The sequence below is a fragment of the Eutrigla gurnardus genome (genome assembly GCF_963514095.1).
Source record: "Eutrigla gurnardus genome assembly, chromosome: 8".
In the NCBI taxonomy this organism is placed as follows: Eukaryota; Metazoa; Chordata; class Actinopteri; order Perciformes; family Triglidae; genus Eutrigla; species Eutrigla gurnardus.
The window spans coordinates 4,463,142-4,483,188 of record NC_139922.1 but is presented as its reverse complement, the minus strand read 5'-3'; the positions used below and the strand labels follow the sequence as shown (position 1 = coordinate 4,483,188).

Below are 20,047 nucleotides of genomic sequence, written 5' to 3'. Positions count from 1 at the left end.
TCTTTAATACTTTATTGTCCTTTATTGTCCAGCTTCTGCATCTCATAGTACAAGAAGTTATGTGCCTTGTAGTGACCATTGTGCCATAAAACACACACTACATTGGAACAGCATGATCGTAGCCTAGTTGCTGCTCCATATTTTAACGTTTGTGCAGCTGATCTATCAACTTCTATTGACCATCAAACACTTAATAGTGAAGATGCCTTTTTTATCTCTCTTGATGTGTCTGTTCATCACAAGACACATCTGAAGGAGGGCAGCCAGTTCAAGCTGCTTTGTATCAATTTGCACCTCAGACATTTTCATTTCATGGCATGAAGCCCAGAAACCAATGGCGACACAGCTGCACCGTTAAAGTACCTTTTGTTGACCACATCAGACCACTGAAAGGCCCAATAGTCACCACACGGACCGATCTTGTGGCTGTGTTAATGCATATGGCATAACATTTGGCAATGGATTGAGTGGTATGTTTTTTTATTTTTATCTTGTAGGTTCAACCTCGGCTCCTATAATAGGTAGCCTATCTAATAAACTGTGTGGCCAAAACACAGCATCCCCTGCCCTCTGGTCTGTTGAACTATTGTATCGTACTGAAAAACCACAGACTGTACATAAGAAGTGTACATGGTCATGATGAAGCCAAGAGGAAGACTTGAAACTACATGTTGAGACCATAAACTCATGTTTACAATGTTTACTGAGATAATACATCAAGAGAGAAGTAGGACCATTTTCTCATAGACTTCTATACAACCAGAGAGGAGTCGCCCCCTGATGGCCAGAGAGAATTTAAGTTTAAGGCACTTCAGACTTAGTTTCACTTTTGCAAACTGGAGGTCGCTGTCTGTCATTTTCATGCATCTACTCTCTAAACTACTGACGTCACAGTTTCATCATAATGAATTTGAACTCAACCTGCTGAGAATCACACACGTTTATCACCTCATATATTTGATATGGACAAACATCTACATACACTTATTTACACAGCCTGAGACATTCCCATCTGACACCAACCACACGATCTCTCCCAACAGAACTATATCAACAATTTGACAAGGGAATACAAGCAAGCATGATTTATTAACCCAATATACAGTTTGTTGGCCCGCTGTCAGCATTTGACCCCATCTAAACCCTCTCACAACCCCTCTCGCCTCCCTGGTTGCACCGATCCATCCAAACCTAATCATAAAAAACACAAGCTGTGTGTGTATATCAAAGAGCAGAGAAATGATGTCCCTGGGATCAATAAATAATAGAAAGAGAAGTGCTTTTAATTAAACCGAGCTGGGGAAAACTCTACCTGACCTGGCGCTGCAGGAAGAAATTAGCAGAAGAGACTCCATCATTTCCATTTATGCTGAGCTGAAGAGCATCAGACATTTAATCTATGTCTATCTAACAGGATAGAGGAGGGATGCAGATTCACACCTCTGTTTACCTTACCAAGCCTATAAAATGTGACTTACAATCAACCCTGAAAACCATAAGTCTTATTTCAGTGTGAGATAACAACACAGCCTCATGGTTGCTGGTGAAATAGTCACCAAATTGACATGATTTGTATAAATAGACCCAAATTTTCCATTTTTTTCAAACTGAATAAATTGGAAAAACTGGTTGTGTCTGTTTCACGTTTTTCATTTGGTACGACATTAATTCTATTCAATTTCATGTATAGTGTCATATCACGCTGCAGCACGCCTTGTCTTCAATCTACCCAAATTCTCCCATGTGACCCCCCTCCTCCGTGACCTCCACCGGCTCCCTGTTGCAGCCCGCATCCAATTCAAGACAATGACACTGGCCTTCAGGGCCATCAATGGAACGGCACCCATCTACCTTCAAACACTGGTCAAACCTCATGCCCCGAAGCGAGCACTTTGCTCCTCTACTTCAGCTGGCCGGCTGGTACCACCATCACTGAAATCAAACAAATGTCGCTCAGCAAAGTCCAGACTCTTCTCTGTTCTGGTCCTCAGTGGTGGAACGAACTCCCGACCGATGTCAGGACAGCAGAGTCACTGTCTTCGGAACCCCCCCCCCCCCCAAAAAAAATAAATGTAAATGTAAATTGTTACGTCTATTAAGTGTGTGTGTGTGTTAACCCTCCCTGCCAGAGGGAGGTGCTGCTCCGTTGTGTGTGCTTTTCTCTCTGTCTCTGTTCAGGTGGTGATTGGTCGGGAGGTGATTCCACAGGGTTTAAAAGGATGTCTCCAGCAAGAACTTCCCTCTCTCTCTCTACCCTTTCGCTGACTCCCAGCCAGACCGTGCTGTCGACCCGCTGAAACAGTGTGATTGTGTTAATATTTGTGTACTTAGAGCCAGAGTTCCTTCTGTTGCGTGTGACTTTGTGTTGATGCCCATAGTGGCTTATTTAAAAAGAAGTCCGGGTAGGTATGGGTGAGTAGCCATTTTATTTTGGGAACCTCTTTTCTCCTGTTTTGTGTTACGCCGGGTTCACACCGGCCGCGGAAGCGCTGCAAATAGGTGCGGAGCGGAGCCTGCTTCCTTTCGGCGCCCTTGTTAAGCGATAGTGTAGTTCACACCAGACGCGAAGCGCCGCGAATAGGTGCGGCCGTCCCGTGCCGGGAAACGATCGTTTCAGCGTCTGCTCTGGCAGGAAATCACACAGCATTGGTGGTATTAACAGAAGCAATAGTATCAACAGTAGTAGTCCAGTAGATGGATCCATCAAAAGCAGGATAAGTTGAGCAGTCACACAGCAGGCAGGTGGAGCTACTGGTGGAGCCAGTGCAGAGAAGCTAATACAGGAGAGATGTGATCCCTTCTTCTAGTTTTAGTCAGAACACACCAGAGATGGGAGTAAGTCACACATATGCAAGTCTCAAGAAAGTCTCAAGTCTTAACCTTCAAGTCCCAAGTCATTTTTGTGAGAGTCAAGTCATAGCTTTGGTCAAGCAAGTCACAAGTCCTCAATTTGACGACTTAAGTCTGACTCGAGTCAAGTCACGAGACTCGAGTCCCCTCTCTGGAACACACGCTGCAGCATTCTGGAATTACAATAGTCCAGCCTTGAGGTAATAAAAGCAATGCTGTCTCAAGCTTTTTGAGACAGCATTGGCCTAATTTTAGTAATGTTACGCAGGTGAAAATAGGCTATCCTTGTCGTTTGTTTAATATGTGAGTCAAAGGACAGGTCCTGGTCAAAGATAACTCCAAGGTTTCTTATGGTAGTATTTGAGGCGATGGCAATCCCATCAATAGTAGCTATATCTATAGACAGCGAGCTTCGGAGGAGTTTAGGCCCAAGTACAAAACTTCCGTTTTATCTGAGTTTAACATCAGGAAATTGCAGGTCATCCAGGATATGATGTCATCAACACATGCCTGGAGTTTAACTAGCTGATTGGTTTCTTCAGGCTTGATTGATAGATATAAATGAGTATCATCTGCATAACAATGGAAGTTTATAGAGTGTCTTCTAATGATATTGCCTAAAGGAAGCATATATAAGTTATATAAGCATATATAAGTTGGTCCGAGCACAGAACCTTGAGGAACACCGTATTTAACTTCAGTGTGCCTGGAGGATTTTTCATTGACATGCACAAACTGAGATCGATTGGATAAATAGGACTTAAACCAGCTTAATGCGATTCCTTTGATGCCAATTCATTTTTCCAATCTACAAATTAGAATCTCATGGTTAATGGTGTCGAACACAGCACTAAGATCTAGAGGAACAAGTACAGAAACCAGTCCTTTGTCAGAAGCAATTAGAAGCACATTTGTAATTTTCACCAGAGCTGTCTCTGTACTATGATGTACTCTAAATCCTGACTGGAAGTCCTCAAGTAGACTGTTATTGTTGAGAAAGTCACACAGCTGATTGGCGACTACTTTCTCAAGGATCTTAGAGAGAAAAGGAAGATTTGATATTGGTCTGTAGTTTGCTAAAACCCCTGGATTTAGAGTAGGCTTCTTAAGAAGAGGTTTAATTGCAGCTACTTTAAAGGACTGTGGCACATAGCCTGTTAATAAAGACACATTGATCATATCTAGTAAGGACACGCTAACTAAGGATAAGACTTCTTTCAGTAGCCTGGTTGGTATCGGGTCTAGGAGACAGGTTGAAGGTTTAGAAGAAGAGATCATTGACGTTAGTTGGTTAAGATTGATTGGAGAAAAGCAGTCTAAATATATATCAGGTCTTAATGCTGATCTATTTCTAAAATTCCTGAGTTTGAGGGTAACGTGGTTCCAATTGAAGGCAAGACATGAGTAATTTTGTCTCTGATAGCTAAAAGTTTATCATTAAAAAAGTTCAGAAAGTTGTTACTACTAAGATCTCTAATACATAGCTCAGTAGAGCTGTGACTCTTTGTCAGCCTGGCTACAGTACTGAAAAGTACTGTAGCCTCTATTAAAGATGAGTAGTAGGCTAGAGAGCCTTCTTATACGTTTTAAGACTTGCCAGACTAGGTGGGATTCATCCAGTTTGGTGGAGCACCAGATGATTTCAAGATTACGCAATTTTTGTTTTAATTTACGAGTTTGGGAGTTATACCAGGGAGCTAACTTCCTATGTTTTATAGTTTTAGAAGAGCAACAGAGTCGAGAGTCATTCTCAGTAGGCTTCCAGATTCATCTATAAGAGAATAGATCTGGGAGGTAAGATTAACATAGAAGTCCTCTGTTTCATTAAGACATAGCAGTGAACTCAGGATTGGTGTAATCACTTCCTTAAACTACAGCTCTGTCCGATAGACACCGAGAGTAGTAGCTTTTTCCTAGAGGAGTGAAGTCCAGCAACAATAATTCAAAGGTTATCAAGTAATGGTCAGATAAAGAAGAATTTTGAGGAAAGATTATTAAGTAATCAATTTCAACGCCATAAGATGAGACAAGGTCGAGAGTGCGGTTATGACAGTGAGTTGGTTTATGTACACTCCGACTGAAGCAATAGAATCTATTAATGAACATTAATACGCTACAAAACAAACAGGCAGCAAAATCATGTAGCCAGTTTGAGGAAAACTCTCATGAAAGTCCTGTGTAGTTGAACCCATCCATAAGTCATCTTTCTCAATATTTAATACTAAGTCACTCGCTCTAGCTGAATCATGGATGTCCACCAACGAAATCCTACTTAACGTTCCATTTTTTTACGCTGAGTGACATATCGTGTGTCCCTGAACCAAAAGATTGGGTTCAGATTTCCTGACTATTTCACGATCTTCCCTGTTGGAGATGAATGCTTTCTACTTGGAGTGGCTGTTCACACTCAGGGCTCAGACTGGGTGGGCGTCTCCATGCACACATGATGTATTTAGTTCACACAGCAGGGGAATATAGATTGGAGGACGTGGTGATTTATTATTATTATTCTAATATTCTAAGCCAGTCGTTTTATAGCTACGATCATTCAGTTTGCTCTTGTTGACAGAATGACTGAATTACCAGTTGAGTGACTTTGTGCTAGAAACACCCCCAGTAATAAGACGTCTGTTGTAGCACGCATATTCTCTAAGATTTACCCCAAAGTACTAAAACTGGCTTTGCCTTATTTGAGTTAAAGCCACACCTATATGTGCCTCTCCTTGCAAACAACAAACAACAAAACACAGAATACGGTGAATTTCAAGGCCAGGAAAATACCAAACTCTCATTGCACACCACAAAACTATAGAGCACTAAAGTCATCAAGTAGACAGATTCTGTAATCACATAAAAGCAAATGTTGTTGACTGAAAAAAAAGCCGAAACCTGAAGACTGACATAGCATGCCTTTAGCTGAGGTGAAGTCCCGCCCCTTCTGGGATCCCCCATGGACCAAAACACGATTGAATTGCCCTGCTGTGATGTTTACTAGTAGGATATTAGGACATGCAGTACCAAAAACGACCACAAAAACCCCACCAATATCAGGATTTTAAAAAATCACTGCGACAAATTGAGGAAAAACACCCTCCTGATTTTTTAATATGATTTTAACAAGAATATGATCTTTCAAAAAAAGTAAGTTTGGACCTGATACTTGTTGTCAGTTTTTTGGAATATGGCTCTAAAGTTGGGCAAAGATGTGTTTACTTCCATTTTTGAGCCTTAATATCTGTGAAACTAATCATCTGAGAGAGACCATATTTTGTAGAATGTTTAAGCTAACACCAGAGATAGAGGCAGAAGTGATAGAAGTCTTTTATCTGCAAAAAATGGGAGCTCAGCCACTCTTCAAATGTACTACTTCATTTCGACAAGCTTCATTTTAAGTACCTACCATACTAGGTTATCATTGAGCTACACCCCTGATATTTCATGTTTGGAGGCTATTAGTAACAGATATACTCTGTAGAAATTTTGAAGGCCACAGGTGAGATAGTTTTCCAGATATTGCTGTTTAAAAATGGCTTTTCAGAGCATGATGCCAAAAACCGTCTAAACTACCCTTCATTCAATGATGTTTCATGAGAAAACTGTTGACAGTAGAGACCTAATATTTTGGATTTGTCCTATTAACAAGTGTGTCTTTGTACTTGAATTTTTTCAGGACATTCTGAGATGGTCAGGTGGGAAGATTTTCAGAAATTTGATGAAATGACACGGAATGACCTAGCTGACATTTGGGCAAAGAGTTACACAGCCTATTTCACATTTGATGTTTGTCATTGTCAGTGTTGGGAGTAACACGTTACAGAAGTAATGTATTTACTGTAATGCATTGCTTTTTTACTGATTTAAGGCATTACAAAAAAAAGGGTAATATTTTACTCGGTACAAATGTCAGTAACGTGCGTGTGCATTTTCAACCCAAAATGAAGTGTATTATTATTATAGTGTGTTTTGTTTTTATACAATCGCCAAAATTAGCTTCTACTGATTGAAGAGATGATGACAATACATCTGCGAGATGGACATACATATACAATATATAAATATGATGATTGACCTTGATTCAGGTCTCTTTGCCGTGAACTGACAGCAGACATTTCAGTATAATAGTGGTGTCAGTCTGGGGGACGATAGATACATGGGGTCACTTTTACTCCCGTCAGCCCCAGAATGAAGTGACTGATGTGTCCGTCTGCAGTCTGACGGCGAAGAAACAGTCAGTGGGCCGAAACCAACGGCTGCCATGATGACGGTGAATAAACCGACCGACAACGTCTGCAACTAGACCAACTATGTGTGTGTGTGTGTGTGTGTGTGTCCTTCCACCAATCACATTGTTTATTCCGGATACATCATGTCTTTGATGTCACGTATAGAAAAAGAGGTTATGAGTATGTATATGAACCAGTATTTGACACTTTGCCATGAATGTTGTGGTGATGATGCCGTGCACCAACAATGACACCAGACGACATGCTGATTCAAGTGTCTCCTTGACATTTCCACCATTCAAGTTTTGATTCTTTTCTCCATCAGGGAATGAATGGTGTCGCTGAGTGAATCAGCGTGACGTTGTTAGATCGGAGAAAGGTGCGAGTCCATGTCAAATCTGGTCCCTCTGTGCCCTTGAACGCAGCATGAAGCAAGCCTCAGACCCCCAACAGTAACAAAAACAGACAGCGTTGCCCACAGTGGATTCTTTTTTTCAAAACAAAACAAGACACAACAGGAAATTACAGTACAGAGAGAGAGGGAGAGAGGGAGAGAGGGAGAGAGGGAGAGAGGGAGGGAGAGAGAGAGGGAGGGAGAGAGAGAGAGAGAGAGAGAGAGAGAGAGAGAGAGAGAGAGAGAGAGAGAGAGAGAGAGAGAGAGAGAGAGAGAGAGAGAGAGAGAGAGAGAGAGAGAGAGAGAGAGAGAGAGAGAGAGAGAGAGAGAGTGTGTGTGTGTGTGTGTATGACTGAATAAAGAACAATACAAGTAGAGCTTTAATAAATCACACAAGAAGAGGTGGTCATGCTATACTTTTTTGTTCATTGGACACCCGTGCACCACCCTACCATAATATATTATATTCCCATATTATCACATTATCCCAATGATTCTCTCTGCGCTTTTAAAATATAAATTGTAATATCAAAAGTCAGCCAACTGTAACAGGACTCTCATTAGTTTAATCCCAAACAGTTGGATACCAGTCTGTTCAAATCATCACAAGTATCCCGACACACACTGAGCCATGTGTTACAGGCTTATATACAGTCTGTGCTTCCAGGACTGATGCAGTTCAGGTCCAGGATCGAACAGAAGGCAACCAGCATCCAGAACCATTGTAAGGCTGATAGCACCCCCTGCTGGAGGCAAAGCAATCCTTCTGTGATTGTGAAACAGATGTTAGTGATCATGCGTTGTCATTAGATTATACCCACTGCTGCTGTTATCATTTGTAGAATTAATTTACTATTTATCTCTGCCATGACTGTTGCTATTACTGCTCCCATCACATGTATCATTATTGTCATATGGATCGACGATGTTTTTGTTGTTCATTCTGTACACAATATCTATTGTATGTGTATGTCTGGGATGGATCCTTATTCGATGAGGGTCCCTGGACAAAGGATGGTATATGCTGTTGTTGGGACCTCAAGGTTTGTGTCTATGAAACTATTCATGATGCAGATGGAATTGTTTCTGAACATTGAAATGGGGGTCTTCTGTGTGAAACCAGTCACACTGGGGGGTTCCCCTCCCCCGTCTGCCTGCAGCCCTGGCCGACATGATCACAGGTCTCTCTTCCTCCTGCGACCTCGACCTGAACAGAGGTCTCCTCTTCCTCCTGGGATTTGGACCACAGGTCTCAAGTCCCCAAGCAGCGCCCTCAAAGCAGCCAACAAGCTGGCTGTTGGAGCCTGCTTCTGCAACAAAGACAAGAATTCCTAGTCGAGACGCATCTCACTATAAATTCCTCCATCCACAACTTCAAGGACAGCAACTTTCCTTCACAGGAACCTGAAGACAGCAACCTTTCTTAAAAGGAACAACCAACCCTTCTTCAAGGGCTGGTAACAATCTGGGCATAGCTTAGAACAGAAACTGAATGTGATGACATTAATGTTTCCAAGTGATTTTCTGTTTGATGTATTGTTGTGTTAAGTGTGCAACCTTAGTTCAGTTGTTAGTGATCCAGAACATACAGTTTGCATGCTCATAATCCAACTTTCCTATCGTATATTACACTAATTATACACATATATACCGGTAGGAACCTGTTCTGCAGGCAGAGACACATGGCCTCCCACAACACCCCCACTCCACATGGCTGACTGGTTGACATCCACTCTTGTAACACACACACACACACACACACACACACACACACACACACACACACTTGTATAGTATTTAGTTAGATAGGCCACTTAGACTTAGTGTATGTTTATTTGTTTATTGTGAACATACTGATGTGTTTATTAATGTTGTATAAGAATGAATGATATCAACCTCTTTCAATTCACTATTCCTTCATCCATCTGTATATGCGTATAGTTATTCATTAATGGCATTTGAGTACAAACACATTTATATAGAGACTGAGTCAAGATTTGGTTATCCTTTCCCCTTATTTTGTATTGATATTAATAATTATCTATTGTGCCCCAACACTGTAAAGATTACAAAGCCCTATAAGGCAAATATCTGATCTATATTATAAAAGATAATTGAATTTACTGTTAGGATCAGTTGTTCTTGCAGTTCCGGATTCTTGTAGCTAATATACATTCACAAAAAAAAAAAAAAAAAAACTCCAATGTTGAGAGTGGTGAGGTGCTTTTCAACGTCTTTTGGACTTTAAACTCATACATTGTATTGTTCTTCATCTTTTTTCTTTGCATACCAAAAATATTGTGGTTTGACATTATCGGCTAAGCTACAAAGTAGAATAATCTGTCTGTACTTTTACAGAAATAGAGGGGAAACGCCCTGAAAAGAATATAAATGGAATGACTAAATGTGCCTCCCTGTCAACAACAGTCTGAATCTTAAGGATTAAGAAGAAGAAAGTAATGACATCATATGATCTGCGTTAATGACGGTATTCAGCTTTGCTTCTCTGCTACCATCTTTTAAAAGGTACACAAATAAAATAGCATCTTCCATTTAAATTGAATAACATCTGACCTCAGGTCTGGCTCCGCGAGATTAGAAAGGTGCACGTGTGTTCATGTGGCTCGAACTCTGCCCAAGTGTTTCGGTTCCGCTGTCACGTGACAGATGAAAGTAGAAGAATACACTATCATAATCACAATGAAACGCACTCGCTGTGTTTTGAACAAACAGCATGTATCACAGCTGTATTTTGTCCCTACCATCGACCTCTAAAGCAGCGAATATTATTTTGAAAGTTCAAAGCGGAAATTGTTTTGCAGTGGCCCTACTCTACTAGAGTGAGTCTGACAGCAGCCGCAGCGGGGCGATCCCGTAGAGTATGAACCGTCTCCATCCTCTACGGACGGTAAACAACGATGGACTCGCCAGAAAACCTGTCCGGTCAGGCGGACGGTGCGGGGCAGGATGCGACCCCGACCGTCGTGGACGTAGACACCGCGGTGTTGCTGCTGGGAGCGGGAGTAACAGCCATCACGCATCCGCTGCTGTATGTGAAGCTGCTAATACAGGTTAGTTAGCTGATGTAGTTAGCTAACAGCAACTGTTGGGACTGTACCAAAACGTCGTCGCCGAGTTGTTCAAGTCGTCCAAATGTCACCTTACGTCCCATGTTAGTTACTCATTCATGCCGTGAAGCCAGCCTCCAATTCGAAAAACACGGTAATGCCGGCCCCACGTTATTTCACGGCGCGGGTACATTGGTATTACGGTAAGAGCGTGTTAAAAACACTTCAAAATAAAAGCACTGTTCCTGTAATTTTTATAGAGCATGTCGCATTCAATTCAGCCAATAAGTCTGCCAATAATTAATTAATTAATGACTAATAAACAAGCAAATTAATGCATTATAATGAATGATGATAAATCAAAACAACAATTTTAATACTTCAAACAGAACCAAATAATTCCAATAGTGGGAATATTTCCTGCATGTTCTCCCCATGTTAGCGTGGGTTCTCTCAGGGTTCTCCGGCTTCCTCCCACAGTCCAAAGACATGCAGGATGGGGATAGGTTCATTGATGACTCTAAATTGCCTGTAGGTGTGAATGTGAGTGTGAATGGTTGTTTGTCTCTACATGTTGGCCCTGTGATAGACTGGCGTCCTGTCCAGGGTGTACCCTGCCTTCACCCAATGACAGCTGGGATCGACTCCAGCCCCCCGCGACCCTGAATACAGGATAAGCGGTAGAAAATGGATGGATGGATAGAATATTTCCAATTCCAAAGGCCAATCTGAGCTCAAAATGACCACCATTCAGAAACTTCAAGGGTCCACTAAGTGATATTTAGGCCCAATCTCAGGTCTTAACTCTGAACCTTCAGGGATTTAACTGATGTCACCTGATGGTTGGGTGTGAGAGGCTGTGAGGGTCTGAAATGGTAGAAATACAAATGGACAGCACTCAGCATGTCACTTCACTTTGATGACACAACAGATATGATCTCAAAGTGTTGGTTTTATTTGACATGTTTTACAGCCTGATCTGAACGTCGACTCGTATCATCCCAGACCAGACATACCTGTCAAATAATGGATTTACTTGTTTTAGTTAAAACGGCTTCAGTAAGCTGAATTAAAATAACTGGTTGATGATTAAACCAGGTGTGTAATATAATAATAATAATAATAATAATAATAATAATAATAATAATAATAATAATAATGATTTAAAGGGCTCAAAAAGTCCACAAGCGAGCCCTTGTGCACCCGGCGATTTGATCGTGGGGGTACATTAGGATTGGGCCTTGGAGTTGAGAGCAGACCACTTCAGAGTGTCACTATCAGGACACGCTGATGTAGATTTTTTAAAATATAAGCTCGTTATCATATGAGGTATCTATATAGACACCAATTACAATTCAAAAGAAATTGTCTATTTTCACAAACTAATTCTAATTCTGATTAATAGCAGGTCATCTTAATGTGTCACTTCTATAGTATCAGGACATTCTGATTTATACATTAAAGCCCTTTAAAACATCTTATATGAGCTGTCTTCCCTCAAAAGTCTGATTAGAACTAAAAGGAATGGCTCATTGTCACAGAATAATTTCACTTCAGAATGATAACAGACCACCTCAGTGTCATTCTCATGTAAGATTTCAAAATTAAAGCCCTTAAAAATATCATTCACAAGCAAACTCCACTTTAATTTCAGACTGGATGTAAAGGGAAATGATCTAATCACACACTAATTTCACTTTAGAATAATAGCTGACCACGTTGGATGGCACTTGAGAGAATATCAGGACATTCTTATGTAGGATTTCACAGTTAAAGGCCCTTAGAATCTCTTAAACATGCTAGCTTGCCCCAAATTCATACTAGAATGTAAAGATGGCCTATTTTCAGACTAATTTCTCTTCTGAATGACAGCAGACCATCTCGGGAGGTATTTCAGAGAATGTTAAGCACAATCTGTTGTAGGATTTCAAAATGAAAGCCCTTTGGAATCTCATAAACTCCACTCAGGGAATCATTTTGGGAAAACACTGAAAAACGCTACCTTAGCATTGAGTGAGGTCCAAACTGGCTTGTGTTTAATCTCAGACCCTGTTGTTTCCAGGTGGGCCATGAACCTCTCCCTTCAACTGTGGGCACAACTATGTTTGGACGAAGAGTCTTATACCTGCCTGGCTTCTTCTCCTATGGTGAGTCAGGTGTTATCAACCAATGTCCTCCTGTTTCACTGAACACGTGAAGAGCAGTTGACAGGAGCTTCGTTTGTTTTCAGCGCAGCACATTGTGAAAGTGGATGGAAAGAGAGGGCTGTTCCGCGGCCTCTCACCTCGTATCGTGTCCAGTGCCATCTCCACTGTGGTCAGGAGCAAAGTTAAACAGGCAAGCAAGGATCCATGCTTCAACAAGTTATTTTCTCATATGTTTTTTCATATAAAACAACTTCTGCTGATTGGTGATATTAAACCTTTAACTTAACTTTTTTAAACTTTTAACTCGGACGACAACACAAACCAGAACACTTCATCTGAAGCTCAAAGGAGCGCGTGCAGGAGCTTGTCTGCGTCCTGGTTGAGTGGATGGGTGGCGCCTGGGTAGAGCGTGCAGGTCAGGAGCTCTGGGGCGGGGCTGGATTACACCGCAGGCCTGGCATTGGCGTAGCTGGTTCATAATTTGGTCATTAAAAGAAACAGTCTTTTGCCATTCCTTGAATTTGTCTGACAATGTCGGCGTGTGCTCTTACGAAGTCCCGAATCTCGAGTAGTGAGCGGCTGTATTCACACATTCCCACTCTGTCTCTGTACTCGGCAGCTGGCAGGGTAAAGTCTGTTAAACGTTTGCTCTGAATGGGTCGGACACGTGTGTTCTCACATAAAGCTCCTCGGTGAATGTTTAGAGCGGTTCAGGCAGCAGTGCATGTGTGAAAGGCCCTTTAAACAACATAGTTTCATAAATGAAGAGATTACTGTTAATGACTCCCATGACAGGCCTAAGTCACATGTGAATCCTTTTCTAGATTCCAAACACTTTATGAAAAGGTATTTAAAGGTGTAGATGTAGTGATGGGTTTTGTTCTTCATGCAACAGATGGAGCTTCTTTCCAAGAGAGACGACCTGCAGACGTCACTGAGGAAAGTGGTGAAAGAGGTGAGAGGTCTCCGTGTTTAACTGAAGTGATGTCTTCCACTGTCTCTTGGACATTTTGGTGTTTAAAGCTACTATGAGGAACTTTGATATTGTGATGATCTTGGCGGTTCCTGTAAACAAAAGCAGTCATGTTCCAGAGCAGAGTCTGGCCCGCACAGTCCTGGTTCTGGTGCTCCCGTGCCCCCCTTCCCTTCAGCTGGCCCAACAATATGGTGAAGCTCTCCACCTGATCTGGGTCTGGTGGAGATGGTCTGAGTTTCTGGTGAACTTGTGAATCAAAATGATTTCACGTGGAATCAAACCAGATGATAAGCGTTAAGAATAATTCTATAGAACCGATCTTCTTGCTGATGGTCTTGTTTACTTCTGTAGGTCATAAAGGGGCATCAGAATTACATCAAGACTGTTTCATAACCAGTTAAAAGTTCCTCGTAGTGACTTTAAATGTTCCATTATGACATGCATCTATTTGAGTAGCTCATAATTATATGGTCCTTTGTATGTTCTTTTCTCATTCTTTGATCAGACAGTTTGGGATCAAAAAGCAAAAGCTGACTCAAGACTGTATTTTATTCTGGGAGGATTGTCTGTGCAATAATTTATGTTTCATCAGAATCAGGAAACCTTTTTAATCCAACAGGAAAAGATACAGCTGTAATGGTTCCATAAGAGTTAGGAAGAAAGAGAGTCATGTGCTCATACATACAGAGCCAAAACAACATCGTAATGTGACAAGACCTACACACACGAATAGTAAAGTAGACAATATCAATAATGACACCAATAAGTTATGTATGCATATAAAAACACCACTATACAGTCCGTATATGGTCCGTGACCCTCTGGTGTCAGAAACCCACCGAATTCAAGACACATTGATCCACTAACATGGACAGCTGATATGAGCACATTTATGTTCATGGCTTTATTTTGCAACAAATCCTATCAACTTTATAGCAGGTTGTCTCTTCAAATTGTTTCCTCTCTCCAGACGTCACATGAGATGGTCATCCAGTGCCTGTCCAGAGTGGCTACTCATCCTTTTCATGGTACGTCAAAGTTAATTCCACCATAAAACGCTTCCTCTAGATCGATCACAAGCAGTATCACGACCCAACGTAGGGCTGCAAACAATTATTTTCATTGATTGCTTTGGAAGTAAAAATATAAATGTCCAAGGTGACATCATCAATCGTCTTGTTTCGCCCCAGAAACTAAAACCAAAGACACTTAGTTTAGCAATACAATATTATCCTCACAATGGAGAAGGTTTGGCATTTTTTTTGATCCATGACCCATCCAACCATTTGTAACTTTACTGACATTAAAAGCGTCATCCTGGCTCAATGCTATGTGACCTCATAAGGACAGCAGTACTGGTTGCTGACCACCTGTGTTGCTTTCCTTTGGCAGTGCTGTCAGTGCGGTGTATGGCCCAGTTTGTTGGCAGAGAGGTCAAGTATGGGTAAGACAATTATAATCATCTAAGTATAATGCTGCAGCACAATGTGTCCACATCCTCGATGAGCTCCCAGAGTAACCTGGGATTAATACATAGCATTTCCTGTGACTGCTTCACAATAACAGTCTCTCTGTGTCGGAGGAGCAGCAGTGTGAAAGGGTTTGATCAGCTCTGATGTGTAGACGTTCTGCACATGTTAATGGAGTTTGTGTCACCTTTGCAGCGGGATGCTCAGTTGCATTGTGAAGATTTTCAAGGAGGAAGGAGTCGCTGGATTCTATGTGTGAGTCATAATAACAAACCGTCCATGAGTAATACGTTTACTACATAGTACCTTGACCTTTGACCTCCATCAGTCTGAGCAGTGTGTTTGTGTCTGCAGCGGCCTCATCCCTCATGTGGCGGGGGAGGTCCTCTTCCTGTGGTGCTGTAACCTCCTGGCTCACTTCATTAACACCTACGCCGTCGACGACAGCGTGAGTCCCCTTGTCTGTGATACATCTCACTTTATATTCACACGCTAAATCCCTGACTGATAACACTATTGTATAAATAGGCCGATTTGGAACCATTGTCTCTAATTCTTGTCTTGATAAATTCAATGTACAGTATAGTCCGTTTCTGTGCATGAACATGAGGGGTTTGTCAGAGTTTAACGATGTAACGGGACACCCAACAGGAGATGACTCTGGACAGATACACGCCACAGAACTGCATCGGCCATTGTGAATAAATAAAACGTATTTGTGTAATCCAAATATACATTTATGATGTTGTTAGATTGCTGCTAGACCACCCCATTAACACACGGTCCACCTCCCTTTGTGTACGGCATGGAGAGCAAACGCTTTTCCACCGCAGTGGAAATGAAACGCTAAACATCAAATATGGACTTAAATGATTACATCAATGAATTTAGACTGTTGGACTCTTTGGACAATACTGGAGTTGTAGCTAATGTTCCAGCCTGATCTTTATCTACAACTAGGCAGAAACACTGGCTCTAAACACCAATGAATGTCAACGTTATGAATGAAGCTGCCAACTATTCTGCACAGCCCTGATTGAATGCATCATGCAGTGTCGAGTATGACGTGACTGTTATTATGTGGTAATTGACATCTGGTTGAATTCACCACGTGTGTTTTTATAATACAGGTCAGTTTTATGACCTGTATTAATATAAGATAGAATAGGGAGGGACGTTGTGACTCAATCTGTTTCTGTTTGTTTTAATGAGCTAATATCAGATATTAGTTTTAATGTCTGTGTTGCATGTGAAGCAATGGAAGTGACCTTTCACCCCTCTCCGTGTTTCTGTTGTAGTTCAGTCAGGCCTCAGCCATCAGAAGCTACACCAAGTTTGTGATGGGCGTAAGTTAACATTATTATTATTTATTATTATTTGAGATGCAGCTTTTTCTCTTGTTAACGGGTGTTTTATGCAGATCGCAGTGAGCGTTCTGACGTATCCGTTCATGCTGGTGGCTGATCTCATGGCAGTCAACAACTGTGGGTGAGTCTCAAACACGCGTACATTCACTTCCTGATAATCAGGGGAACTACGGAAGCCCAGAGGGACAATTCTGTTGATCCATTTCATAACTCCAGCTGAACTATGTAGAGGACTATGTGGAGGACTGTATAGAGGACTGTATGGAGCAGCAAAAGCCTGCCGTCCTGATGCTGCATTCTGATTGGTTGTGGTTGTGGTTGTGTTGCCAGTTTGGCTGCAGGTCTTCCTCCTCACTCTCCCATCTTCAAGTCCTGGGTGCACTGCTGGAATCACCTGAGCCACAAGGTACGAAGCTGTACAGTATACACCGTATACTATATATACATACACACACACACACACACACACACACACATAGTGATATTGTAAATGCTAATATAATTACTATAGTTTAGGGTAGGAAAAGGATCATTAATATAAATTTGTAACTAAACATCAAATGAACCATAAAATATTGATGATTTTCCACAATTTTTAGGGACTTATCACCCTTTATTATCAAAGGCTCTCACCTCCACAGTCTGTAGTTTTCATAGTTAATCTGTTGTCTATTTCTTTCCTCATCCTCCCCCTCATCCTACTCCTCATCCTCCCCCTCATACTCCTCACCCTCCCCCTCATCCTACTCCTCACCCTCCCCCTCATCCTACTCCTCACCCTCCCCCTCATCCTACTCCTCACCCTCCCCCTCATCCTACTCCTCACCCTCCCCCTCATCCTACTCCTCACCCTCCCCCTCATCCTACTCCTCACCCTCCCCCTCATCCTACTCCTCATCCTCCCCCTCATCCTACTCCTCACCCTCCCCCTCATCCTACTCCTCATCCTCCCCCTCATCCTACTCCTCACCCTCCCCCTGATCCCACATAGAGTCCCTAAGTTTGACCAGTTCTTAGAGGCTGATGTTTACGATTGATGTCTCCAGTAGTTATGATTCAGAAGCATTCGTACTCTGTGTGTGTGTGTGTGTGTGTGTGTGTGTGTGTGTGTGTGTGTGTGTGTGTGTGTGTGTGTGTGTGTGTCCTCCTGTTAGGGTCACCTCTTCAGAGGATCCAGCTTCTTTTTCCGCCGGGTGCCTGTGACCTCGCTGCCCTACACTGAGGACTGACGTCACCATCGCCTGCTGGGATCTTCTTCCTCCTCCGGATCACAAACATTTCCCTTTACGTTCCAGGAGCTTTAGTTCAACGGGCCGACGATAAGAGGTGCCTCCTTTTAACTGTTTGAATCAAGTCAGAAACTGCGGTTATCTTCTTGACTGCAGTGAGTGAGTGTTGGGAACACGCTACAAGTCTTCTGGCCCAGATATGAGACACGTTATCCAGCTGGACTGAACGGGGAAGACTGGCGGCGAAGGATTCCCATATGGGAGAGCAGAAGCACTGTAGTCTTTTCACAGCATCGTCCACAAAGTCAGTCACTAGCCGTGTCCCAGTTCTGGTCCACATCGCCGGGTCCTTTGAAGACCACGAAGACCGAAATGTGGCGGTCTGGTCTACAGAGGAGTTCCTGTTTGCATCCCCAACTGTTCCTGCCTCCACCCTTTGCCGCTCCCGTCGCCTAGCAACCAGCTACATTTGATAAGAATGAGCATAGAAGAGGTAACTGATGATTAAGATGGAGCCAGAGATCATATTTGATTATTTTTATGGAGGATATGATTCATGAAAGATTTCAGGCTGAGAGAGTTTGTTCTGCTGCTGATCCACTTGTAGACGCCATGTTGGTTAAAATCCAGTCATTGAAGGTCATTACTTTGATCTGAAAAAGCTAAAGAACATTCTGGAAAAGCCATGGAGTTGTGCAGGAACCCTGAGCTCCCTGCTTCAGCATCCATCACAGTGAACATCATGTCCGTCACAACAGTAACATGAGAGAAGTTCATGCTGGCTTGATGTTTACTGGGTTGAATCACATGTGAAGCATGTCTAGCAGGTCTGCCACTCAATGTTCATATCATCATGGAAACGTCTGCTGGAGGAAAAAAACATCAGCTCAAGATTAATTGCATGTAACTACACACTGCTATTGTTTTTTTCAAGCCAGACTCGGGGCATCGCCCTGATGATGACCATCCTATTTAAAAACAACAATGATATCATGAGTAATCACTTATGATATCATGTTAATAATCCAGCGCCTCTTAAATCCTTTTATATATACAGACTCTCCACCTCCCTACACTGGAATCAATTTGCCAAAAAGAAAAAAAAACAAAGTTAAAGATACATTTGACTGATAGCATTATTATTATTATTATTTATTGTTATATTATTGTTATTTTTATTACATCCATCCATTAGCCAGGGCCAGTTTGCAGGGCTCCTTCCGGATGTCCATTTTCAAGATCAAAGTTGTACATTTATGAGAAGAAACTCACGATTATTTTGTTGGAAAGATCATTTTCTGTTGAGAAGTTATTAATTTGTGTGGAAAAACCAGTTTGGATGAATCTCATCACACCACAGATGCCACCACTAGCTGTGTGTTATACCTGAAGTGGATGACCTTATCAGATAAGGTAATACGCCATCGTACATCTTCCACTTGTTTGTTACCTGATTCTCTTGTCAGTCCTCCAGGAATTACTCTGGTCCACAGCAGTGACTGTCCTCCATCTGCCAGTAAGTGTCTGTCATGTGAACCCACTTCAGTACGGAGGCTGCACGACATTCTAGTTAACACTTTGCTGTTTCTTCACAATTCAAAATAGTTGTACTGAGACAAACAAAAAGTAAAGTATTGCAATTAGTATTAAAGAAAACACAAAGAAATAGGAATTCTTACATATGAGAAATATTGAAAAAATGTCACATGATCTTTCAGTTTGCTTTTAAATTCATACCCTGAAGAAGTTTTTGTTTTTAAAATATTGTCGCGCTAAAACATTTCCATTCCATCCTAGAAAATGTGTTGCATTTAAATGTCTCCCCAGACGGCTGGTTAACATGCGTTGTTTTCATTCACATAACTGTGTTGTGGTGTTTCACTCCATAATTCTCCCTCAGCTTTTCTGAAAATAAAACATGTTTACTTTACTCATGTCTCAGACCATTAATAAGCAGAAGTGTTGGGTTGCCAGCTTGTAATAAGTCTTCATGTTTTACATCCAACAATGGACTGTTGGACCACTGAGGTCTGTTCCACTAACTAGCAGCTGCAAACCGGACTGATTATTTTACAAACACAGCCAATAATCAATTAAACTACAGTGCCGATAATAAATTACTACTAGCTTAATAGAGAGTGAGGAATATGATGATTCATAACCATTGTTACTGTAGAAATGATGGTTAATTACTTCCTTAATTACTAAAAGCTCTATATTTACTGGTCTAAATGGGTTAAAAAGGAATTTTTCCACTTCAGCTCAATTTAAGGTTTACAATGTTTCCTGAGATAATATATCAAGAGAGAAGTAGGGGATTTTCT

The 20,047-nt window shown here is 41.7% G+C and overlaps 1 protein-coding gene across 2 annotated transcripts; it reads left to right on the top strand.

Annotated features, from left to right (window-relative positions):
* Positions 1 to 10,298: 10,298 nt before the first annotated feature.
* On the top strand, positions 10,299 to 19,653 carry LOC311017279 (mitochondrial carrier homolog 1-like). 2 transcript variants are annotated; one of them, XM_084015529.1, is made up of 12 exons: positions 10,299 to 10,538; positions 12,598 to 12,682; positions 12,766 to 12,872; positions 13,578 to 13,637; positions 14,629 to 14,686; positions 15,051 to 15,102; positions 15,323 to 15,382; positions 15,482 to 15,575; positions 16,426 to 16,473; positions 16,548 to 16,615; positions 16,825 to 16,900; positions 17,649 to 19,653. In XM_084015529.1, exons 1-12 carry the CDS (start codon positions 10,386 to 10,388, stop codon positions 17,721 to 17,723), a joined length of 936 nt encoding a protein of 311 aa, XP_083871655.1. In that variant the 5' UTR covers positions 10,299 to 10,385; the 3' UTR covers positions 17,724 to 19,653. The 2 variants fall into 2 exon arrangements, with proteins under 2 accessions (XP_083871655.1, XP_083871656.1); XM_084015530.1 differs by having other exon boundaries at positions 10,403 to 10,538; positions 12,771 to 12,872.
* Positions 19,654 to 20,047: the final 394 nt, after the last annotated feature.

Coding starts and splice junctions, on each gene's coding strand:
- LOC311017279 (XM_084015529.1), top strand. CDS start 10,386: ATGGACTCGCCAGAAAACCTGTCCGGTCAGGCGGACGGTGCGGGGCAG. Junction 15,383..15,481: donor GGAGTCGCTGGATTCTATGT/GTGAGTCATAAT, acceptor TTGTGTCTGCAG/CGGCCTCATCCCTCATGTGG. Junction 16,616..16,824: donor ATGGCAGTCAACAACTGTGG/GTGAGTCTCAAA, acceptor TTGTGTTGCCAG/TTTGGCTGCAGGTCTTCCTC.